The 24787-nt window shown below is 48.9% G+C and overlaps 7 protein-coding genes across 7 annotated transcripts; 4 read left to right on the plus strand and 3 right to left on the minus strand.

The window, feature by feature from the left end:
* Positions 1-3448: 3448 nt before the first annotated feature.
* LY79DRAFT_674379 (nucleotide sugar dehydrogenase) lies at positions 3449-5556 on the plus strand (the record flags this gene model as incomplete). Its single annotated transcript, XM_060564290.1, has 3 exons — positions 3449-3710; positions 3801-4249; positions 4339-5556. 3 exons carry the CDS (start codon positions 3449-3451, stop codon positions 5554-5556), a joined length of 1929 nt encoding a protein of 642 aa, XP_060408083.1.
* A 1450-nt stretch (positions 5557-7006) lies between these two features.
* On the minus strand, positions 7007-8284 carry LY79DRAFT_571037 (glyoxalase/Bleomycin resistance protein/Dioxygenase superfamily protein). Its single transcript, XM_060559210.1, has one exon. It carries the CDS (start codon positions 8021-8023, stop codon positions 7463-7465), a length of 561 nt encoding a protein of 186 aa, XP_060408084.1. The 5' UTR covers positions 8024-8284; the 3' UTR covers positions 7007-7462.
* A 1339-nt stretch (positions 8285-9623) lies between these two features.
* Positions 9624-10234, plus strand: LY79DRAFT_571040 (uncharacterized protein). The gene has a single exon (XM_060559211.1). The coding sequence runs from the start codon at positions 9814-9816 to the stop codon at positions 10006-10008; it is 195 nt and encodes a 64-aa protein (XP_060408085.1). The 5' UTR covers positions 9624-9813; the 3' UTR covers positions 10009-10234.
* Positions 10235-12121: 1887 nt separating this feature from the next.
* Positions 12122-14830, minus strand: LY79DRAFT_679326 (fungal-specific transcription factor domain-containing protein). Its single transcript, XM_060564515.1, has 2 exons — positions 13496-14830; positions 12122-13432 (listed from the first exon to the last, which is right to left on the minus strand). The coding sequence occupies exons 1-2, from the start codon at positions 14771-14773 to the stop codon at positions 12446-12448; spliced, it is 2265 nt and encodes a 754-aa protein (XP_060408086.1). The 5' UTR covers positions 14774-14830; the 3' UTR covers positions 12122-12445.
* Positions 14831-15583: 753 nt separating this feature from the next.
* LY79DRAFT_527901 (uncharacterized protein) lies at positions 15584-16719 on the minus strand (the record flags this gene model as incomplete). The annotated part of the gene is made up of 4 exons (XM_060555973.1): positions 15584-15863; positions 15916-16207; positions 16264-16391; positions 16445-16719. The coding sequence occupies 4 exons, from the start codon at positions 16717-16719 to the stop codon at positions 15584-15586; spliced, it is 975 nt and encodes a 324-aa protein (XP_060408087.1).
* Positions 16720-17473: 754 nt separating this feature from the next.
* On the plus strand, positions 17474-19290 carry LY79DRAFT_679330 (X-Pro dipeptidyl-peptidase C-terminal non-catalytic domain-containing protein; the record flags this gene model as incomplete). Its single annotated transcript, XM_060564516.1, has 2 exons — positions 17474-18442; positions 18496-19290. 2 exons carry the CDS (start codon positions 17474-17476, stop codon positions 19288-19290), a joined length of 1764 nt encoding a protein of 587 aa, XP_060408088.1.
* Positions 19291-22440: 3150 nt separating this feature from the next.
* Positions 22441-23194, plus strand: LY79DRAFT_571046 (uncharacterized protein). Its single transcript, XM_060559212.1, has 2 exons — positions 22441-22721; positions 22799-23194. The coding sequence occupies exons 1-2, from the start codon at positions 22708-22710 to the stop codon at positions 23064-23066; spliced, it is 282 nt and encodes a 93-aa protein (XP_060408089.1). The 5' UTR covers positions 22441-22707; the 3' UTR covers positions 23067-23194.
* Positions 23195-24787: the final 1593 nt, after the last annotated feature.

The raw sequence follows: 24787 nt of genomic DNA on the forward strand, positions 1-24787 counted from the left end.
AGAGTCTTTTCTTCGCCTGCCAAGCAACCTGATCATGTGGATGAAGCCATAGACTGACACTGAAAGCCGCCTCACTCTGTCTCTGTTTGCGAGCCGAGTTTCATTTGGTTTGTTTTGTGCCAAAGTACGCACTCATATCGCCTCCAATCCCCTAATCTCCAACCTAGTAGCCCACCGATGGGCTGGCTGACTGGCGAAGGACGGCAATGTCGGGAAAATGGGCTCTTGGGCGGTACTACTTTGGGGGGGAGGGATGGAACCCGCCCTACGCCAGTCCGTGATTTCAGCGCGAATTGGCATTCTCGCTACATGCCGAACCGGTGATGGGTCCACGTAATGAGATGCACATCGTTGATCGATAGTCAGGCAGAGGCGCCGCCGGACCACATTACTCTGACACAGCGGAACCACTCTCTCTGGCCGGCCTGCAAGCATCTAGTGATCGAGAGCGCGTCCCGCTTAATGCGACTCTCCTGTCCATCACCAGCGCTCAGGACGACAGCCTTCCCCGGGAGGAAAGGATCGGAGGGGAATGGAAATGGACCTGGACATGGAGATGGGAGAAGGGGGTGGGGGGCACCCATACAAGGGATGAGGGTTCAGGGACCGGGCCAAGGCCTTGCCGTGCGCATGTCCTACACTCCGGTCCTCGACATCCATCTCAGACGGACAGGCATCCCCCCCCCCCATCTCGCGCCATCCCATCATCGTTGAATCGTAATTAACTCTGCAACGGTCCGGCTGCAACGGCGCACGACGGGGTGGCACCTGGCCAAGCGTGAGTGTCGTGTCGTGTTGTGTCGTGCTTGTAGAGAGTTTGGGTACCCGAAAGCGGAAAAGTAGAAGAGGTGGCCAACAAACCTCAACCAACGCACAACGTTCTTTGTTCCCTCTTGATTCTAATTCTGACCTGTCATCCAGCCATCCATCCATTCCTCTCATCCCGTGTCCTGTCCGAAGTACCTACTTCCGCCATGGGGGCTGCGAGGTAACAAGAGTTCGCCTCGGCGGCTTTACCGAACGCCAAGCCTCGAGCGGCGGGAACATAGCCGTAGGGGAAAAAAAACGGAAGGAAAAAAAATAAGACAAGGCCAAGACGTCTCTTTCAGAGGCGAAAATGGCCTAGAGATTGGCGCCCGCCCACCGCGGGTGGACAATTTCCTCCCTCCCTCCCTCCCTCTCCGTCGTCTGCTGCCCCGTACGCTCCGCCGGCTGTATTTGTGGCTGCATGTGTTGTATTCCGCATTGGATATTAACTACGAGTTCGTTTGTCTGTTTTCTTGGCAATGCAAGGGAAAGCCATGGACACCTCCATGTTTGATCTCTCGAGACGACCACTGAGCTGTGAGGCTCGAATGCGTACCGTTTATCATTGCCCCCCCTCCCCCCCATCGATATGTTCCATGGGCGCGACTTTGCTACCTATTCCAGCAAGCCGGTTACACACACGACCATGAGCCAGGCTCCGGTCCTGGTTTCGCTCCCGAACGCTGCTGGGATCTGCTACCGAGCACACCGTCACCTTCCCGATCCCTGCCACTCCTGCTCGCACTCTGTCTCTCTGTGTCCCTTCTCTCTCGCTGGCACTCGTGCGGGTGGCGCCTACTATGTACATACGTAGCAGTCGAATATGCATGTTCTAGTATCCGTACAGAGTACCTACCTACCTACCCACCCGACCTAGGTAGGTAGAGTACCTGACAGGGCAGGGCAGCAAGTATCAAGTATCTTTGGCATCTGGGACGGGAATTGGTCTTCCCTCCCCCCCTGGTTCTTCTTTCCTGGAGCAAGGATATGATTGATGCCACTGACCTTGGCTACCTATAGGCCTAGGTAGGTATTCCCCCCTCTGTGTCGACGCCTTGCGCCCGCCCGTCCTACAGTGACTAAGCAAACGTTCAGCCAAATCGCCCAACAGGAGACCAAAACCTGGCGTCGTTAACCGTTAGTTCAATAGTAAGTTTATACAGAAAAAGTCAGATAAAGCATGGTTGATGCCAATTTCAACAGAAGAAACACTGCTTCGCATATGCCAGTAGCTGGCGTACGCTATAACCCTCAACTTCAACAGATGCCATCAGTGTGATACTGTCAGCTTCGGTATCGTAACTCTATTTTTATATGACCGTAGCAAACTTGTACAGTGAGTGAGCTAGGGGTAATGTACAGTAATTCGGCTGAATTTTGACATCCCCACTGTATCCCCATCCAGTCCGCATGCCCATCACCTTCTCCATCCCATCCAACCATCCCATCATGCCGTCAAGGGCCCCCCTTTCCCACAGTCCAGTTGTGTGGTCTGGTCCACAACCCACAATCTACAGCCCACACACAGTCCACAACTCTTGGACGGAACCGTCGAAGCATCGGGGAAGGAGGGTCAAGAGAGAGAAAGCCAAGACATTGGAGGATATATCAAGAAAGAGCCCCCCCCCCCACCCCTGGTGCTGGACCGACCCGTCGTCTCTCCCACTCGAAGCCGTTTGTCTGTCCGTTACCGTCATCGTCATCGTTGCTATTGGCAGTCATCGTTCGTTGCTACTAGCAGTCATCGTTCGTTGCTATTAGCAGTCATCGTTCGTTGGAAACTGATCAGCATCCAAGTTTGGACAGCCACCGCGGCCTAAGTACCTCGGCGATCTCTCTGCCTCCCCTCCTCCTCCTATTGCGCTTCCAATCTCTCCTAGTCCCTGTCCGTCCCTCAAGGACGACTCATCGCAACTGGGTTGACACTTGACAGACAACCTCTTACAAAACCGCCGCCAACCCCATTGGGAATCCGGTTTGACCGTCGGTGAAACCGTCCAATCCCACCTTTACTTCCCACCCACGTACGCCGCCGTACTACGTTTACGTCGACGCCGTCACCCGCGCGAACGTATCCGATCCCGCCCGCTGTGCTTTTCAACCACCCCCCCCTCCTTTTCCCAAAAAGGGTGGTCCCAACTCGACATTGTCTTGTGTCTGTCACTCCTCCACACACCAGAGTGTCGACATCCGCGGAAGAAGAAACGAGAAGGAAGCAGAATCTGAATCTGCCAAGCAACGCAAGGGAACTCAGCTTCTGACTTTGGAAACACTCATTCGAGATTATCGGTCCCTTGTTTCTGTTTCCCTCCAACACCTTTCAGTATCGTATGCGCTGTCAGCTGTCAGTCGCTGCACTCCACGCCAACAACCAACAACACCGACGTCCACAGCCATTCCCTCTGCTCTATTTATCTAGATCGGAACCCTCTTCCCCTTTTCTCGTACCCGGGCCCTTTATTTCCCAAACACGACTCGTAACCCCTCGGGACCGTTTCCGTTGCCTCGGGAAATCTTTGAATTGAATACCCGACCGTCATCCCAGCTACCCGCTGATCGTCGCTTTTACCAGCCGGGACCTCGCCTCGTTCGTGATTCACACCTCCTCATCAGCTCTGTTGGCCAACGGAGCACATTTTCAATGGCTGCAAACCTCGCGCGCGTGCACTTCGTCACAACAGACACTACATCGACTGCTGGCAGTATGGTCTCTCAGTCCCCCGCCCTCAGCGCCGCGCACTCGGACGCCGGCTCCAGCAGTGGCACTCCGAACTCGTCTCCTCCCGCCTCCAGACCTCGCAGCCCCGAGTTGAAGCATGAGACGGTCTCAGACGCCTCGGATCTTGAGCCTCTTGAGCCGATAAAGGTCCAGAACGTATGCTTCGTCGGTGCCGGCTTTGTTGGTGAGCGGCCCTCAGCTTCAAGCCCTCGTCATGCTCATTACCCGATGCATGCTCTATAAGCCTGAACGATGAGCTGACCATGATATATAGGTGGCCCAACTGCCGCTTTGATCGCATTGCATAACCCCGGCCTTACCGTCAACGTTGTTGACCTCAACGCTGAGCGCATCGCAGCATGGAACTCTCCTCACCTGCCCATCCACGAGGCCGGTCTGCCCAAGATTGTGCGGATCGCCCGTGATGGTACCAATGAGACGACCGCCTTTCTCCCCTCTGCCGGGAAGGCGGTAAAGCTTGAACCCCGCAAGCCTAATCTTACCTTCACCACCGACGTCGAACGTTGCATCAACGAGGCCGACATCGTTCTCATCTGCGTGAACACTCCCACCAAGACTTACGGCCTCGGTGCTGGCTACACTGCCGACCTTAGTGCGCTCGAGGGAGCATCCGAGACCGTGGCCAAGTTCGCCAAGCCTGGCGCTGTCATTGTTGAGAAGAGCACCGTCCCTACGGGCACTGCCCGCATGATCCGCGAGATTGTAAGTTTTTTGATTCCGCATATACCTATGCGCTCGCCGCGTCCAGGCGCCTGAGCACTTGGTCGTGAAAAATGCTAACTTCTTGATAGATGGCCCAATACCAGCCCGACGCCGAGTTCGAGATTGTCTCCAATCCCGAGTTCCTTGCCGAGGGAACCGCCGTACGCGATCTCATGCACCCGGACCGTATCCTCATCGGTAGCTCCACCACCCCCGCCGGTGTCCGTGCCGCCAACGCCCTGAAGAGTGTGTACGCCGCCTGGGTTCCCGAGTCAAAGATCTTGACCGTCAACACTTGGTCGAGCGAGCTCACCAAGCTCGTTGCCAATGCCATGCTTGCCCAGCGCATCAGCAGCATCAACAGCATCAGTGCTCTCTGTGAGGAGCTGGGCGCAGATGTCCAGGAGATCAGCCAGGGTATTGGTGCCGATTCTCGTCTGGGCAAGAAGTTCCTCCACGCGGGTGTTGGTTTCGGCGGTTCTTGCTTCGAGAAGGACATCCTCAACCTCGCCTACATGGCGCGGACTCTCCACTTGGACACTGTCGCCGACTACTGGATGGGTGTCCTCGACATCAACAAGTACCAGCGCGAGCGCTTCGCTCAGAAGGTTCACCGCGCTCTGAACGGCAACCTGCGCCGCAAGAAGGTGGCCATTCTCGGTTTCGCGTTCAAGGAGAACACCAACGACACCCGCAACAGTATCGCCGTGCACATCATCAACGAGCTCGCCCACGAAATGCCCAACGAGATTGCCATCTTCGACCCCGGCTGTGACCCCGTGGAGGTGATGAACGAGGTCCGCCAGTCCATTAGCGACGAGCGTGTTGTCGAGCGCGTCAAGGTCCACGCAACCTGGCGTGAGACTGTCCAGGAGTCGAGTGCTATCTGCATCCTTACTCCCTGGTACCACTTCCGCTACCCCAAGCAGGCCCAGACCACCGCTCGGCGATCATCCGTCTGGTCTAGCCCCGAGGCCTCCCGGGAAGAGGCCAACGCCTTCATCAAGGAGTCATTGTCCGAGATGGACATTATCGAGCTTGAGAAGTTCGTGTCCCGCACCAGCGCCTCCACGCCGACGGACCCCTTGAAGCGTATGAAGCCCGAATCTGAGTGCCAGGAAGGCTGCAACGGTTGCAATTTCGATGCGGCGAACGAGGATCTCGGCGACCCCGTCGACTGGGAGTGGGCGGCCTCCGTCATGAAGCGCCCTCGACTGGTGCTCGATGGGCGCAATGTCGTCTCTGCCCCCGAACTTGAGAAGCTCGGCTTCCAAGTACAGGGCATCGGCAAGGGCCTAGTCATCTGAGAGGCTTTACTTGGCTTCCCACCACCCTCACCTTCTAAGAAGGCGGTGGATGAGCGAGACTACACGAAGGTCTGCATTTTATTTCGGGCATGGATGACGGCTGAACGTACATTAGACGAGGGAACTTCAGCTGCATAGTAAGGCGTTCTGGTGAACAAGGGTATAAGGCGGCGCATCATAATTGCTTGTCTTTGGATCACCGTTTTGGATCCTCAGATCTTCTATCATTATTCATTCTACCAACAAGCTTCGGAGGAGACTAGAGGTTTTAGTTCAGATCCGTGGTTGACTTTTCAATTTGCCTCGGAGGCAGCAAGAAGAGAGAGAAGCCCTCTGCTGACCCTGAGATAAATATACCCATTTTTTATTGGTTCAAAGACACTTGATGCGGTACAACACGCAAGTATGGTAATTCCAAACGATTTTGACACCGAACAAACGTTGTATACGATACCTAGTGAATTGGCCCTGTCACTGTCTAGCAGAGACTTGTGCAAGTTGATAGCTCAGTCCGAACACCGATCCCGATTCGGTGCCGGTTCCGCTAGCACACTCTCAAACGAAGCCATTGCACTAACCCAGCATGTCGCGAGGTGATTGCGCGTCCACCCAGGGATTGCTAGGACTCTCGGTTGGAAGTATGATTATGGCGAGCGCTGGATTTGCCCGCGCCTCTTAATTCATGGATACTCGCTTTCCGCATGCTTATCTGTGCATTTGGTGATCGGGACTTGGAGAGATAGACACAGGCTGTGGGCAATCACGCACGCAGTGGATTTCGATGGACGCTAGGGGCAAAAAAATGCCACACTTACTACTGACTCGCAAACGTGAGGCCCGCGGATCGGAAGTTGATCGGGACGCTTCGATGGTTGTCTGGGGGCCATGTTCAATGCTGATGCCCCTCGCCGGGGCAAAGTAAAACAAAACATATTACCTCGGAAAACCCCCCGGATTCGTTCAGGATATAATACTGCGGAGTAGTGGCAATTGGATGCTTAATGTTAGTGATCAACCGGACCTCTCGAGCGGATTCCCTGTTAGCGGGACCCTGGGGGGGCGTAAAGAAGGGGACATGTAATTAAAGGATCGGAGCTCTGGAGGCGTACCGGCAGCACATAGATTACACGCTCCATGCAGCATTTGACCATAACCGTATCCTGCTGCGTAAACATTTGACGTGGATTCGAGAAACGGCTTTCCGATAAACTGGGGGTATACCAGGGAGGCACCTATTGTGTATTTCGCAGGTTTGACCTGCCAGCACGTAGACTTCGTCAAGGAGCCTGGGACACCCCCGCGAGAATAACAGGATGCGGTGCGCGTATGCCTTAGCTCTTGTCCCGAGAAGGGAAGGGGTACTGCGGATCCGGGTGTCATTATATCTTGCCCAGTGGCGCAGACCGGATGGACCGGAGGGCTTGCGGCTGCGGACGCGTACGCGTACGCCTCCGGGAGTCCGGCACGGTGACGCCAGGGGAGGTGGGGGGAGGTGCCAATAAGGGGGCTGACCTATCCCGCGAAAAGTAGCGTCCGACGACTCAGATGGATGATCCGAGATACCCAAAAACGTGTGGTAATAGGCATTGGGTCACTGTTCGATCCGTTGATGTGAATCTTCGTGTGACCGTTGTCTGCGTTAGGATCCGTTATACGGTGTCTTTATTTATTGTACAAAACGATTGCGCAACCCTCTTTGCATGTCCCGAGATCCAGCTCTGTGGCGGGACAACTTTGTAACGATGACCAGACAATAACGATCATTTTTTGCTGTCGATCTATTTTACTGGGAGCCACGGCATACCAAGAATGGGACTTGTTAGGAAGCATGTCGCGCTTATCATTGTCAGAGCAGGTCTGTCTCATGATGACTGCATTCAATAATATTCCCGTCCATTCTATGGACTCAGCACTCCAGCGCTGTAGGGGGTGGACCAATGAATCCTGCTTTTCTCAAGGTCTCCTCGTCCTCGCCGGCATCGACTCTGCGCAACAGGTCTTCGGGGTCGAATTTGACAAGCTTGACTTTCGTGGGATCCAGGCCCTTCATGTGTTTGAATACGTCCTCCGGGTTGTCGTAAGCCTCGATCATCGCCTCAACATGATTGCCATCGGGGTCCTTGTAGTACAGGCTGCTGGACACCCCGTGGTTGAGGCATTGGAAAGGTGTGATGCCCGCCTCCTTGCCCGACCGGTATACCTTGACGAGGTCGTTGACGGAGGCGAACTTTAGTGCGATGTGGTCTATTCCGCAGGCACCTTCGTCCTTGGCAGCGGCCGCGGGGTCGTTGATGATGGCCAGGCGGTGGTGCTCCTTGTCCCACGCGAGAAGGGAAATGAAGTCGTTGGCGAGCAGGATCCTTGCGCCTAAGAATTTCTGATAGAAGTCGACTAGTCTCTCGGGGTTCGTGGTGCGGAACCCCAGATGAGCAATCTCGGCGGGCGCGGGCACTGCATTCGAAGCCATCGTGAGACGCGGTATGATTTTGTTCAATTTGATTTCGGAGTATGCCACAGTATATGGAGATGAAGCGAATCATCCCCACATCCGCCCTCTATGCTACGCGGGGCGTCGAAGCCTTTTTGAAAGACGCACATACTCGCACATATGGCCAACACCGGCGAGCTTCGTGGCAACCCTGACAAAGCCCTTTATGGGAGCATGAAACTGGTTGTCATGATCAGGCGATGTCAGGCGGCGCTTCAGAATCAAGTAACCAGTTAAAGCCCTCCATCATCCCGCGCGCGAGATCCGATGACTCTCAACAAATTGCGAAAATCAGACGTTCAATCCACGAATCATACGTCGCCATAATATGAATCACAGGTCCGCACTAGGGCACCGTTGTTTCCATATATCTCCACCGGCCTCCGCAACCCCGCTTGCTCCGGAGCTCCGCTGAACTCGTCTCAACTCACAAGAGCCGCAGTGTCTGTGTGTCAAACAGTCGCAGGCGGGATCCGGGGCCGATGTATTTTCCATTCGTAAAACAACAGCAGTCGTCATTGCCTATCACCAAAAGAACCTAATCCCTTTCTTGGTAGTATAACACAAATACGCTCGACACAGACCTGGACTTTTCGCTGGGTTTCATAGTCCACTCCTTCGGAGTCATCTTAGATAAGCGGCATGGAAAAGATGCGGACAGGCCGGTGAGGCGCGAATCCTTCTAGTCATCAGACGCACAATCACGATCCCACAGAGAAACCCCTGGTTAACACAAATAACCATCAGAAACACGACTTTCACAGCCCTTCCCTTCCACAAAACTCGGCTGCGATTTCAGCTCCAAGTCCGAAAGAACAAGAGTCACGTTAAGAATTATAACATATGACTGTCACTCAAGGCTACGTTTGGAGCATTCAGATCAATTTTATGGACAATTACTGAGCCGTGTCAATTATCCCGCGCCAACAAGTATGGTGGGATGTGTTGATCGTGAGCGTCCGCCACTTGCTCATGACCGATGCTCTTTCTGTAGAAATCTGATTCCAGGCACGCCTTGCGAGGACAAGCAAAGAATCCACAAGATAATCTCAGTCGTGGACTTACGCCTAGTTCAGAGTTGGTCAACATGGGGTTGCACCGGATGCTTGATAATAGAGCAGGTCTTGTCATATTTGAGTTCTAGCTGGAGACATTACACCTCAAGCCCAAAGTGTCCGACGTGCGAGCCCACGAGTTTCCAGCACTGCAGAGAGGGCGATTGTTCCAAGTCAGCATTTGCCCTCCTTTCACTTGGACAGAGTATTGTGGTTTGCTACCCGTTTCGTATCTTGGATGACCTTGCTGCTGGTCTAGAAAGAACCCTTGAGTTATTGATACATGACGGCACGTGTCGAGTCCAACGCGCTCGGGTATTAGTCCTTTCACTGATGTATTCTGATCCAGGTGTACCGGTGACCGCAGCGTCAGCCTATCATGCTATTCATGCAGATTATTTGGCGCAAGATTGGTCCACCAGGTCACTCAAAGCCAAGGCGTGGATTGAGACTTGCCGTATTCATCACTCTTGTGAGGGTGGTCAGAGTGCCAAGGCCGACGAAATAGCCAATGAAAAACCAGCCGACGAAGATATTTTGAAGAGTGTTGAAGATGAGTTCCGTACAGCATCTTTGAAGCTCTGCAACACAGCCTCTCACGTTGATGTCTCGGTAAGCCCCAAAATTAGCCGGCCGCCAAGTTTACCGCGAAGAGTTCTGAATCTCAGACGGTTTCTGACTGAGGGAAATTTATGCCTGTTGGAGACAGAGAGCATGAGCGGTGTTTATGTGTGCCTGAGCTATACATGGGGCCCAAGGAACAATGGCGTGACAACCCCTGACAACCTTCAGGCAAACTTCAACAATATCCCTTACGACCAACTTCCACAGACATACAAAGATGCAGTAACGGTGGCAACGGCATTAGGTGTCTCATTCCTGTGGATAAAAAAAATGGGCTATGCATAATCCAAGGCGACAAAGACTCAATAGACTGGAAGGAACAGTCCTCTCAGATGGCAGAGATTTACGGAAATTCTCTTCTGGTAATCGCAGCCGCGAATTGCAGCAGCGTGGAAGACGGATTCCTGTCTACGGCAAACACACCCCGGAGTCTCATCAAGTTCGAGCTTCCCCGGGACACAGATGCTCCTTCTGTGGTTTACGCTCGCACAATGCTCGACCACAGCTGGCTTGGCTGGTCTACTCTAGCAGAGCCCAAGATAGGGGGGGCGCTGAGCCGCAGTTGGTGCTTTCAGGAGGAGGTTCTCGCCTCTCGTCTTCTAACATTCTACGGGGGCGAGATAAACTTCCAATGCCTGGACAACGGGTACCTGTGCGAGTGCGAGTTTCCTGGTTCGTCTTTGGGCCTGGTGACGATCAAGGAACTGTACGAACCGCGCTTGCAGCTAAGCAGCTTCGAAACACCCAACTGGATGTGGCAGAGTACTGTTGAGCACTACACGCGGCGACGGCTCACGGTGGCCACCGACAGGTTTGTAGCCTTGTCTGGAGTAGCTCGCGTAGCTCAAGCCGCTCTACGCACTAGATATGCCGCAGGACACTGGTGGGATTCGGACTTCCTCTGCAGCTTGTGCTGGGCGCCTGTGCGAACCAAGGAGACTGAGCGTACCTTTTCAAAAGCATACGTCGCGCCATCGTGGTCGTGGGCGTCTCACAATGGGCCGGTTACGATGTGGATTCCGTACGCGGGCTCCGAAGAGCCAATCACCCCCCGCTTCCAAGGGAAAACGGCTGCACGAGAGGTCAGCATTGTGCCAACGACCCAAGAATCGGCTGGATCCATTTCCAGCGGGAGCATTACAGTTCGGGGGGGTTTCCTTGATGTTGTGGTCGAAGCAACTTCAAAAGAGCAGTTGGCTGGCGCAATGACGAGAAATGGGGAGAGGATCGCCTTCAACTTTGGCCGCCCACTGGGAACAACAAGCTTGGCCGATAGGTGTTTTTGCTGGATTGTCTGTATCTTCCCAGGCAATCCCTTGCGAAAACGACAATCAGATACGTATTGTTTGATCCTACTTCGTGGTAGACCTGGGGGGTCTGAGCATATCTGCGAGCGCGTTGGCTTCGTCGACTACGATACAATGAAAAATTGTACCTCAATGCGATTTTTTCAAAGGATACAGACGCTCAATCAGGTTAGCAGTCATAGTCTGAACATGGAACCGGTCGGAAAGTCTCGACTGCGGTTGTTGTAGCTGATGGCATATCAGGTAACTCAACCCCTCTGCCGTCTCTTTTTCTTCTCACTGCTCGAAACGTGGTGCAGAAGGAAAGCCGGTATTGGCTTACACTTTGCGGGCGGACACTCGTAGTGTAATCAGCTACTGGTTGAGGCCAGAGTTGGAGGCATTCGGAATGGGTCAGCCCAATTTGGCTCCGTCACTTTTGAGGCCGGCCAAGACAAACTAACTCCTTTCCAGCCTTCGATTCTCGACATACAACTGCTCGCCAATGAAGCTGCGCTAGTGAGCCTTGAGCCATTCGTAGCTCCTTCAGGGGCATATTACATTAGGCCCTTAATCACAGCAATACAGATGTACCCACTCCACTCCACTTCCTACGCACGATCTAGCTGATTGTGGTGCAGCCAGTGTAGCAGCGCAAGCAAGTGCTGTAAATGACAGAAAAGGTCCAACCAGCTCCAGCTCGTTCACGCCGAGTGAGGATGAACCGGGCGACGACGGGCAAAGTCTGAGCAGTACCGGCTCTTCCACAGAGAGTGATGATGAATCAGATGACGACAACGAAGCTGTCACCACTGCCTTGGCATACGAGCTATTACCTAGTGGAGAATTAGCTTTCTAGAAGCCTAGGTTACTAATAGTATACCTAGGAAACAGAAGGCTGTTGATACAAATACTAATATAAAGTTAATGTTAATTGAAGAGGTATAGTAAGCCTAGATAAAGGTAGGCGAGGTTAAAAGGAATATAGATAAATCTAGTGTATTCAAATTACCTAGGAAGGCTTACACTTGTATTGTTATAGTATCTAGATAATATTAGTAGTTGATTAATAAGGTAGCGTTAGTAATTATTATAATAGTAATGTTTTTAGGTAGTTAATTGTAATGTGGGGGTGATTAGAAAGTAGGTGCTTTGACTTACATAAGCTAGACTACTCTGGGATATATAGTAAGATGGCGTGGATGATCTGGATCTTCCCTCATCCTATTAAGTACACTTAAGTAGCCTTTAGTTGTCTCCACGTGTCAAAGATTAATATCTGCTAAAAGCAAAAGAGAGATGTGCTCGAAGCTGTATAAGACCTTCTCTAAATACCTTTTGGTATCTAACCATAGTGATTTATTGACAAGAAGATACACAGGCATACAGTCGTGATGGATACAATGGTTACACATAGCAATAGAAAAACGTTTCGTTCACTGCGGCCAAGACCTTGAAGCTTCCCCAAACTGCCCCTCTGCACCTAACATGCCCCAGAGATGCTCCAGTCGGACACCTCCAAATAGGTCAGTGTTGCTGATCTCGGTAAACATTCCAGTCAGATCCGGGAGCTCAAAGTCCATCATGTCCGTAGCCGTACTTATGGCTTCAGGGTTTGAGTCATCTACTAGCGCATGCTCGGGACGCACCGATTCCACGGCAATGGGGTTTATTGAACCCCGGTGCTGCCGGTGGCCGGACACAATCTCTGACATGTTCGATTGGAGGACTGAACACGCTTGGATGAAGCGGGAGTTCTGCGAGACCTTGGTGTACTGCTCTTCTGCGTACTGTGCCGCTATCCCCAAAAGCTCCAGGTCGGAGCGAGCAAGCCTCGAGCTGGGTTGCTTGAGGATGTGCAGGGCCAGGGCCACAGCCGCCATGAGTGGCTGTGTGATGGTGAAGATGATGGATTCTGACATGGTATGAGGAGCTTCGTCGAAGATGCCGCCTCTTGGCCGAGGGGTTGGTGTAGAGTCGTCAGCTATTTCTCCGATAAGTCTCACAATCGTCCTCGCGGAGCCAATGCATATTTCGGCACCGCGCCTCAAGCGTGTGAGCTCCACCGCCGACAAAGTGCCAGAGTCGGCTTGGAAGTTGATGTGCGTCCGATACATGGACTCGGGGAACACCAAAGCGGCCCTATGGAGAGATATCAGAGCATGATGGTATTGTATGGCCAGGAAAACTGTGAGATGCTTGTGATCGGTCTCGCACAGGATCTCGTTGCCGCTGTTTGGGCCAGGAGGGCGGATCTCGGGAGGCAGTGACTGGGCCCACTCTGTCAGCGCTGAGTCCAGACGGACTGTGTCGCCAAGTAGAATGCGAGAGGTCTGGGATTGTCCCGAGCGGCGGTAGATGTGGGCGCTGATGCTGCTGATTATGCGACTCAAAGAAGTCCAGGGCTGGAAGTAGTCGACGGTCTGACGATTAGTGAGGGATGCCGAGGCTGATAGTGAAATTATCCCGGCGCTGGGGATGGGCACGGGATCTGGCAGCCTGTGGTCACAATCCGAGTCGTGTATCGCAGCTGGACGACCAGTTTCAAGTTCCATGAGCTTTTCGAGGTTATAGCAAGCCCACCAGACTCTGCTGTGGAGCTTACGGTCTGCTTGGTATCCCGGCGAAGGGGCCGAGTTCCCCGCATCTGGTGTATTCCCAGAATGCCTTGTCGACGCATGGCGGTGGAGGCCGATAGAGTGAGCGATGCGAATCGCTTGCCCCAGAGTTTGCCAGCCTTGTCCTTCTTTACTCCGGCCGCGCAATGCGATGGCCAGGAGGACGAGGGCCTGCACCGAAGCCAGGTATGGGGTTGATATGACGTGCGCCAACAGGCTGTAAGCTGCTGTCAAGTAATGGGTACCAACCTCAGTGAGCATGCAGGTCTCCTCGTCAGCGCCGATGCACACTATGCTGTATATGCACACCAATAGAGGCACCTGTGATGGTTCAATGAGGCTTTGCAACCCGGCGGACGAATCCGAGTCTTGGAGCGTTGTAAGCCGACCCAACTCGGAGCGAAGGGTAGGCTCATCAAATACAGGAAACAGCGGGAAAATCCGCTTCATGTAAACGTCTAGATAAGCGTCCATGGTGGGAAGCGGGGGAAGCGAGGGTAGTTGGAATGAAAGCGGCACTTGGTACTCTTCAACGTGATGCATCCCAAAGAGGAAATAGGGTGATATGGGCCTCAGACCGCGTTTGCGGAAGAAGAGATCAGCAAACATGGTCAACGACTGAACGCTGCTGCCACCCATGAACTTTAAGCGGTGCGGGCTCTCGTCGGTGTTCAAGGTCATGTCAGGATTGAGATCCGCGTGCTCGTGCGGACTCTGGTTGTCGCGGGCATTGGCGCGGTAGGCCTGCGCAACCCACGACATCTTTTGCGAAGCGGCAGCTTCGCCCTCTGAGCCGTCGTCGTAGGCTGGAGACAGGTACTGTCGCGCTCTGGGCGAGGTGGCTCGATAGCGCGGTTGCTCCCGCGGCGTCCCCGAGATCTCATGGGTGCTACCGCCCTCGCTTGGGTTTGCATTGCTCTTGGCTGCCCACTTTCGGACGGCATGCTGGTTTGGGTTCCTGGGGTTCGTGGTCTGGCAGTCGTCGCCTCGGAGGATGCAGTTGTGGCATTTGGGCGTTTGCGCGTCGCACCGCACCTTGCGCTTCCGGCACTGGTTGCAGGCTAACGACAGGCGGATGCGCTTCGAATGTGATTGATTTCCGGAGTCGGACGGCTGCTCGCCCGAACTCGACACGGAGCCGGTCATGACGTCGAAGCACAGGCTGTTCAGATCCGTACGATGGCTCGGAGAAGCGATTCGGGGCTCAGGTCAGCATGTGCGGCACTCCTCGGTCGGCCTCGGATGTCTCCAGCGGGTAAGGTATATAATGTGACTTGACTCGAAACGTGGGGAAAAGGAATATTACCCTGCCCGCAGGAGACGGAACCCCGCCCCAGGGACGGGGGAAGAATCCGGGGGCGGGGGAGAGAGGGGATGGCCGCGGCATTGAGGCCCGGGAATCAAGACCAGTCAGTGTGTCGTGATTAACAATAGACCCCAAAGCTGAATATCATGCCGGCGGCGGTACGAGTTGTTGCTAGACTGATTCACATCGATTTTCGTACCGGTAATGTATATCGAATTCTGTACTTGCCCATCCCCTTCTTAGGCTTTGAGTGGAGATCCTGGCGTTTGAAAACAATAGCAAATGTTTGTTTAGGCTTTGCATCTATTCCAACCCTCTGGTCTACCCAATTTTTAGACGTGATTGCGAAGTCAATTTTATGGGCAGCAGAAATTCTGGTGTATAAGGGAATGTTATATGAATCTGTAGCTTGTTGACTGACAACTGACTATCTCCAAAATGCGGTGCGAAGCTCATGATCCATTGGTCCCCTGCTAGCTTAAAGGCCTGGATACACCTGATGTCACACGTGGAACGTGTCTGGTGACACGATCATTCAGCAAGGAGAAAGGAGTACGATTCGCGGAGTCTGTTTTAGTTTGCTTTCATATTCGCTCAATGTCTCCAGCACAGAAACGCCAAATTTAATGTTGAAATTACAATTTTACCTATCAATACGCCTTAACAGCCGCCAGCTGCAATAACCTGTCTGTGATCACAGGCTTCTCCAAAGGCTCATCACGCTCTTGCGGGTCAATCACTCCATTCCTCTTTGCCTTGCCTTGGGGGTGGATGTTAGTGTGCGGCCAGTGCGTCGTGCCCCCCCACTCCCGGAAGATATCCGCCTTCTCCTTCAGGCTCTGGGGATCCGCGAACTTTGCTGGGGTAAAGCACACATATTGGGCGTGACGGATCTGGGTGCCCTCGGGGTGCTTGGCATAGTGCATAGTTCTTCAAGGTATCAGTCTCGCAGTGTATAGCCAGGGCAGAGGGTGGTCCATACCTCGAGTCCCACAGGACCATGTCACCAGGGTCCAGGTTTGGCTTGAGAAGCTTGCATCCGCGCTTCTCGAACCATGCAACGTCCTCCTCCTTGAAAATAAAAAGGTCGCGGTAGTTCTCCTCTGGCGGTGGGGCGTCCTCATGGTTCGCCATGACTCTGGTTTCTTGGAAGAACTGGTCGAAGAGCTTGGCTGAGCCATCCATCACGATGAGACCGCCGTCCTTGTCGCCGTTGGGTGCAAAGTTGACCAGGCCTTGGACGCACTGTAGTCCTTTGCGCTTGGGATCTTGGTCTAAAGGCTTGTCGTCAGTAACGCCTCACACCGTGGGTTCGACAGAAGGACCCTACCGCAATGAGGCCACGGCGACCATTTCAAGTCCTTTTGACGGGGGAGAGTAATGTTGAACATATCAAAGCTACTAAGCAGCTCATCTGTCTCCCAAATTTGAATGAATGGGTTGATTACTCCAGGCTCCCTAGTCTGGTTCAGCCAGCTGAGCCAACAGTGCAAGGCCAGATGTCCACTTACATTCTTGTTTCCCACGCGAATCTTTCATGCGGGGCGCAGTAGGACCCATACATGCCGCCCTTAAAGGACACGGGGAGGTGCTCAGAAGTCCATGTGTCTTCGTTCTCAGGGTCAAATCCTCGGTTAAACGACTTGAGCCACTCGATCTGCTTTGTCTTGAAGTGCTCGGCTCGCTCAGCAGAAACGACGTTTTTCAGGATGACGTAGCCATGCTCAAAGAAGAAATCACGCCAGTCGCCGTAGTTGGTCTTGGGCGTGAGGAGGTCCTTGGCCATTTTTGGCAGCGTTTGACTTGCAAAAAGCGTGGGAAGCTTGTATGACAACGACTCAAAAACGCTAGAGACTTGTTGATAGTTTGAACTGAGTTGTGAACGATCAATGCAAAAAGATTGCAGAAGTTTCGGGGGTTATATGTGTGCTCCTTTTCGCTGCATAGTCAAACAGCTCTTTACGGTTTGAAGCTATCCCTGGGAGGCTGGGCCATTGACCCAAGCTTCCCCGCAAGTCCAATTGGCAATGATGCATACGCAGATTCGGTTGCGGGGTGCCTCGAGCTGACCTGACTCGTAGGCCCAGGTCGATCGTTTGCCCGGATTCGATACGATCCGGCGTACCTCAAGGGTTCGGGTAACCTCGATTCGGTTCGGTACGGTTCGGCCATGTCTAATTACCCCTTACTTTTCTCCGCTTTCCTGGGGTAAAGGAGGGGCCGGCGGTCGCGGATGTTACCTCAGATCTGCTCCAGGAGCTACCCTGCCATTCAACCCTGCGTATTGGTCCCTGATGCTGACGCCCGTCCAATGCGGTATCCGCTCCGGGCAGCTTTAGACCGAGGTCCTGGCGACACGGTCACATCAATGCGCGTTCTGGCGAGCCTGTCTGGACATGCCAGCATCTGCAGACGCGTCTGATAAAAAGCAGCTGGTTTACTTTCCTTCAAAAATCCCTGACACCTAAGCTACCCTTTGCTCTCCCCAGAATATCCCAGATATCTATACATTCCCAAGAACAGTGCCCGCCAGTCCCAACATGCCTCTTCCGATAGAGGTCGCAATCAAGCCCATTGGCAAACCCGAAATCGGCGTTAATAACTACCTGGGATTCACTCCCGGCCGCACAGAAGTCCTGCCAAAGGGCTGGAACGGCTACAACGCGAAACCTCTCGAGAGCGACATCCGTATCGATCATGACGTTGAGATCAAAGTACGAGATGGCTGCAGACTCTACATCGACGTCTACCGGCCGGCGGACAGCAATGGAAAGATCCCCGCCATTGTGGGATGGTCGCCCTACGGTAAAAAGTACAGCGCGCTTACAATGCTTCCCATGACACCGTGGTCCTGCTATGTCAAGAAAAGCGACCTCAGCGGATTGGAGAAGTTCGAGGGTCTGGACCCCCAGAGGTGGTGTCCCAAGGGCTACGCCATCATCAGCGTCGACAGCAGAGGTGCCGGCAACAGTGACGGGCAGGTTCCGATCATGGGACTGCAGGACGCCGAAGATGCATACGACGTCATTGAAGCCATCGCCGAGTTCGAGTGGTGCAATGGCAATGTCGGCATGGCAGGCAACTCTGCCCTCGCGATTGCTCAATGGCACGTTGCGGCCTTGAACCCTCCGTCGCTGAAAGCCATTGCGCCGTGGGAGGGAAGTGGCGATTTGTTCCGCGAGCAGTTCGTCAGAGGCGGCATCTTCTCCATGAGCAACTTCGACCTGATCACCAATCTCATCATCAAGGGCAATACGGGCGTGGAAGACTTTGCGGAAATGTACCGTCGCAGCCCCTTGTCCAATATTTGGTGGGAAGACAAGCGCGCAAACATGAAGGCCATCAACATTCCCGCCTACATCTCGGGATCAGACTTTAGTTCCATTCACACCATGGGTAGCATAAGAGGCTTCATCGAGCTGGGCTGTTCCAAGAAGTGGATTCGCTGGAGCGCCTGGCAAGAGTGGTTTGACTTGTACAGCGTGCCGGAAACCAACGATGACCTGGCAGTGAGTCCCTCGTTATCCTATCCGATTATCGCCTGGCTCATTGACTTGTGAAGAAATTCTTTGACAGGTACCTCAAAGGCATCGAAAACGACTGGGAGGAGACACCCAAAGTGCGGTGGACGTCCCTCAAATTTGGCGATCGAGAAGCTGAGAGCGATATCATATTCGAAGACTTCCCTCCTCCCAATACCGATTACAAGACGTTTTACCTGAACTCCGGAGCACTGACCGGGGCAGCTCTAGAGAGCTCATCGAAAGTGTCATACAACTCCGAGGACAGCAAATCGCTTGCCAAATTCACGTACACCTTCGATAAGCCATCGCGATTAATCGGTATCCCAAAGGCGATCCTCTATATGTCATGCCCCTCGCATGATGATATGAATGTGTTCATCAACATCCGGAAACTGGACAAAGATGGCAACCCCATGATGCACCTCTGCTTCCCCTTCTGGGCTGCGCCGGTCAAGTCCATCCACGACATCCCAGAAAAAGACCAAAGCAGCACGAACCTTCACCTCGGCTCGGTTGGCCAGCTGAGGGCCTCTCACCGCAAGATCGACCCTTCACGATCAATGCACCCGCAGTTTCCCTTTCATCCCCACGACAAGGAGAACAAGATCCCACTGGGTACAATCGTGGAGTTGGAGATCGGCATATGGGCGATGGGTGTTGACTACGAAGCCGGCGAATCCGTTCAAGTGCAGATTGGCGGCCAGTTCCCATCCATCGCTGAGTACAAGGCCTTTTCGACAGAGCGTCCTGATTATGAGAGGAATAAGGGGGAGCATTTCATCCACTGCGGACCCGAGCATCCGAGTCGCATTATTCTGCCTTTCATTTACTGATGGACTGGAAACGTCCCAAAGGTGTCCAGACAGTGTGCTCGTGCAATTAGGATTCCTTGACCCAACTGCTTACCCAGTTGTTTCTACTTGGACTTTTGTTAAGGCGAGCAGTTGTAGACTAAGTCAAAGCACCCACTTATGACCCCCCCACCTATATAGCCTACCCTAAAAATACTGCCTAGCCACTGACTTTCTAAATAACCTCTGACTTTAAACTATTATAATATTTCTTATTCTTTACTAAATTGCTTTATTTTTCTAGAATATATTCTTTAATATACTATAACCTAATATACTAAAGATAACATCTAAAAAGTACTTACTAATATTAGAAATAGTATATTTTCTTAGGTTACCTCTAGGTAATAAAGTATACTATAATTAATACCTTAGTATTATATAAATAGTTATTAATAAAGGTTAATTACCTTTAAGAATCTTTAGTAACTATTAACTACCTAAGAGGCTAAGCTAGCTACTTAAGTAACTAGTTATTATAGTTAGTAATCTAACAGTAGGGTTTTTACTAGGAATAAGCTAGGCTTAATACTTAGTTAACAGTAGTATAGGCTTACTAGTCTATTAATTACTTAGTAATTAGTTAGGTAATTAGTAGTTATAAAGGTAGCTTATATAGCTCTTGTTAATTAAATTACTAAGGTTAAATACTAATAGGTATTTAAATAAATTATATTATAAGAAGTTAATTACTAAAGAGCTATATAAGTTTATCCTTAAGTGTGTCTAAGTCTATCTTATATATAAGTCCTAACTTTATTAATATATTTAGGACTAATATCTAATTATTAGTTCTTTACCTTAGACTACCTTTAGTATTATTAGTCCTTTACCTTAGACTACTTATTATTTATTAGTCCTTCTTATTATTATATAGCTTATACTATAGTTCTTTTTAACCTAGGGAGTTATTTTAGTTTAACTTATTATTAGTCTTATATAAATACTATACTACTTACTAGTTATTTTATCTAGTAAAGTAATATTACCTATAACTTATTAGGTTATAATATTAGGTCTCTCCTCTAAAGGTTTTACTCTTAAGACCTATATAAGTAGGTTATTACTTCTAAGTTAAAAAGTTATTAATTTTACTTCTTTATTTACTATAATACTAATATTATATTAGGTTATATAAAAAAGTTAAAAAAGGTTAAATCTTATAAGATAAAGGTAAAAGATTATAAATGTACTACTCTTCTTAAATTTATTAAAGCTTATTTACTTTCTACTAATCTATCTAGTCTTCTAGCAGCAGAGCCCCTATTGTCTAGGCTCTACAAGCTTAAGTCTTACAATATACCAATACCTACTATTAAGCCCTACCTAGTTAAGTGCCTATAGCCCTTATTTTACACTAATAATTATATACTAGTTAGCTAGCTAGCTAAGTATATAGGTATAAGTATAGACTCTAGGCTAGCTACCTATAGGTTAATAAGGTAACTATATATATAGGTTATTAATATATAGGCTAGTTAGCTATTAAGCTTATTAAAGTTATAGTAATAATCCCCTATATAAATAGATCTATTATTATTATCCTAGGGACCTGTCTCTATAGTGTAACTAATGTTATTATCTTTGTTGTCTTTATTATCTCTATCTAGGGTATCTTGACCACAGTACTATACAGCTTCACATGGTAGCAGCGGCAGCAGCAGCTAGTGGACTTGTTGCTAAAGGGACTAGATTTCCTCCTCCTGTTCTTTAAGTTGCTAGTAGACATGAGATTTACCTCCTGGCGGGTTGCCTCCTCTAAATCCAGGGTGTAGTTGACGTGGCTTAAGAGGGCGTGGTTAGCGTGGTTGGCGTAGTTAGGCATACGTTGGAAGCGGTGTCAGTAGCAGCAGCTTCAAGTATCTTGCTGCTAGCCAAGGATTATATATAATCTTTGCCTATTTGCTCTCACAGCGGATTATATCTTCTCAGACCATCCTGTTGCAGAAGAGCTTAACAGCAGCATAAAACTTCGCGGCTAAGAAGAGGGTTGGCACCACTAGCAAAGCAGACCATTCACTCATCGGCAATAAGGAGGGTAGCAATAAGACAGTTGTTATTAACAGCAGTGATAGTAAAGTTAACGAGGGCAAAGAGGAGTTTAAAGGTGAGGGCGATGGGGGCTAGCAGTCTAGCAGGTGGCAAAAAAGGGCATTTCAAGATATAAAGTCTTGACGGCAAAGTCGGCAGCGATGTTGTTGGCCACAGTTATTGGCGTATATATAGCGAAAAAGCGCGGATCTTGAGGGGAATCTGGCACCGCACTTACGGCAGGGCTCTGGCCGGCGACTTCGTTGGTGTTATTGCTGTTGTCGTTCGAGAGCTTTAATTAACAGTAGCTCTGGCGGCAGTGGTCTTGACGTATGAAAGGGTGAAATAACCGATATAAAGGAGTGTTGAGAAGGGTAGGAAAAGTGAGGTTGAATTGAAGGTTGGCGATAGTGGTGTTGGTGGCCGGAGGTGTGGCGGATCCGGCCGGATAGGTTAGTCCGGCGTGGGCCGGCGGCGAAAAAATCTGCTGGTGGGCGCATATTAGCGGCCAGGCTGGTGAAGTGTATGCCATCGATTAATTAGTTGCCTTTAAGATAACTAATTGAATAGCTTTTAATGGCGATTTGGCGTATTTGCCTCTCATCGTTATTAACGGCGGCAGAGGGTTAATTACCCATGGTATCGCAACTGGCGGTTGTGCTACCACTTGACACGGCTAAATAGGTGATGGTTTCGATGCCTATCTAGGAGCAAGAAGCTACGGCTGGCAGCAGCCGGTCTTATAGACTGGCGACAGGTGGGGACCCGGTGGGGCCCAGTGGGACACCAGCTGTCGGCAGGATATCGGCCCGACCAATGGATCCACCGGCAAGGCCGAGAAAGTGGATCCGAAGGTCGGCCGCATTGTCCTGTAACAAGATCTCTTTCTTCTAGATATTCTAATGCCCTAATTAGGCTTAAGACTACTTAGGAGGTAGAAGCTACTATCTAAATTAGAGCTAGTAAGTTACTATAGGTTTAATAATAACTATTATACACTAGCAACAAGGTAGTTAAGTATTATAGTGTAGTTTAGTTATATATACACTAGCTATCCTGCTATCCTACTTACTAGCTTCCTGCTCAGTTTTACTAATAACAGTAACATTTACCCCACTTTTGCTTATCACTAATTACTACACTTTAATAGCCTCCTACTACCTATAAGAAGCCCTTTTCCCTCCCTAGCTGCCAACTTCAACCTCTGCTTAGAAACAACATCAACAGTCACAGCCATGGCTCCAATCAATTATTTTAACGAAATAGGCGCCCAGCGGGCACATAATATTATCGCTCATAAACGAAGGTGGGCCTGTCACGTTGATCCTGTGTTAAACTGCTGGATCTACACTGGCAGTAAGAACACAGATGGCTACGCCTAGGTAAGCTAGTTCTTTTAAGGTTAGTTTACTAGGCGCTTATCTACTAACAAAATCTAGATATATACTAAGAAGAATAGCCAGATAAACCAGACTAGCTGTAGTGCACAGACAGCGTTCTTGCTACATATTATAGCGCTACAGGTCAAGCTCAGCAACCAGCCAATCCCAAGAGGCAACTATGCTAGTCACATCTGCAACCGCCGTGCTTGCTTTAACCCTAAGCACATCTTCTCTAAGTCTGCTCAGGTAAACAATAGTCAAAAGGGCTGCCTAGGACCAATCTTTTGCCCAGACCATGGTCACAAGCTTATTAACCTTTGCCCACATAATCCCCAGTGTATCTGACTACCTAGCAAGGATGTAATCTGCTGCTTAACTATTTGCTAGCAGCCTAATTAGGGGTGTTTAGTTTAAAGGGGGGGGTATTCTAGCTTTAGAGGGAGGTATTTATTAAAGTATATAGATATAGTAGTAAATTATAATAATATTACTGTTTAATTAGATATAGATTAAGAGTGTATTTATAGTAAACTTACTATAGTTATAGCCTTAAATTTATAGCCTTTTAACTAATATATTTATTATCTAAATTACTACTCTTTAGTAAGGAAATCTATTTAGCTAATAATAGTACTATTTATTTTACTTTTACTATTATAATATTAACTATTATAGATAAATATTAGAGTTACTAGGTTAACCTTAATAACTTATTGCTAGTAAATCCTTAGATATTTAGCTATAGATTCTCTAAGGATTTATAGGTAATAAGTTAGTTATTTAACTAACTAACCTATAATAATTATCCTTCTTTTTTTTATATATAATAAAGAACTATAGTTACCTTATTATTTATTAATTACTACTAATATATATTATTAACTATATTAACTTATCCCTTAGTATTACTAATACTAATTAGTAGTTAACTTTACTATTAACTATATAGGTTAACTTTACTATCTAAACTATAGATTAGTAAGGTCTATAAAAAGAGGTAATTATTACTAGTTAATTATTTATATACCTAGAGTAAGCAAGTACTAAAAACGCCTTTATAAATACCCTTACTATAATAGTTTATACTAATTACTTATTATAATAGGTTAATTAATAGATCTATAACTAGTCCTCTTAACTAATAGAAACCTTATTAATTTATATCTATTATATAAGCTTTATTACCTTTAGAAAAGCGCTCTTAACTATAAAAAACCCTTTATTTTATATACCTATAGCTAACTAGTAATTATTTACTATATCTTATTTATTATAAGCTCTTTAGCTTACTAACTTCTTTTTCTTATATATATACTCCTTTTACTAACTAATAGTATTAATAAGTTACTAATATAATAGCCTATTTTTTTTCTCCTTTTACTAACTAATAGTATTAATAAGTAACTAATATAATAGTTTATTATTTTTCTTTAAGTTATTTACCTATAAGAGTATATTTTTCTCTAGCTATTTATACTACTAGTAGTAATCTCTCTAATAAATATATATACCTTCTAGTCTACTAGAAAAAACGCCTATATTTAAGAGGTTATTAGGCTAATAGAGGATAATAGTTAATAATAATATACCTATAAGCAGAAGACCTAAGCTAAGATAAGTAAATATAATAAGCTTATAAGTAAACAAGGCTTATAAGTTACTATATCTTTACTTATAAGGTAACAAGAAGAAGAGATTTATAGTAAATATAATATACTACCTAATATAGTAAAGAAGATAATAGTAATAAATAATATTATTACTATACTTTTTACTTTTATATAGTATATCTTTTTATACTAATAAGGAAGAGATTATATTATAAGGTTATTAACTAACCTTATAAAGAAGTAATAGTCTTTTATACTTAACACTATTATTATATTTTACCTTAGTAAATCTAAGTATAATAACTACTTTAGTAGTAAATTACTTTATTATATATAAGAAGACCTTACTAACTAGTCTATTAATAACTTTAAGGCTATTAACCTAAAGGTCTTAATAGGTCTATATAACTTCTTTATTAACTATAAAGTATAAGTTAACTATAGTAAGCACTTATT

The sequence above is a fragment of the Colletotrichum navitas genome (assembly GCF_030913465.1).
Source record: "Colletotrichum navitas strain CBS 125086 chromosome Unknown LY79scaffold_120, whole genome shotgun sequence".
Lineage (NCBI taxonomy): Eukaryota > Fungi > Ascomycota > Sordariomycetes > Glomerellales > Glomerellaceae > Colletotrichum > Colletotrichum navitas.

Bases quoted from the DNA above. Each gene is read 5' to 3' on its own strand.
- LY79DRAFT_571037 (XM_060559210.1), bottom strand. From the start codon at position 8,023: ATGGCTTCGAATGCAGTGCCCGCGCCCGCCGAGATTGCTCATCTGGGG.
- LY79DRAFT_571040 (XM_060559211.1), top strand. From the start codon at position 9,814: ATGAGCGGTGTTTATGTGTGCCTGAGCTATACATGGGGCCCAAGGAAC.
- LY79DRAFT_679326 (XM_060564515.1), bottom strand. From the start codon at position 14,773: ATGACCGGCTCCGTGTCGAGTTCGGGCGAGCAGCCGTCCGACTCCGGA. The intron at 13,433-13,495 runs GTGCCCATCCCC...ACTAATCGTCAG, and splicing joins ACCACAGGCTGCCAGATCCC to ACCGTCGACTACTTCCAGCC.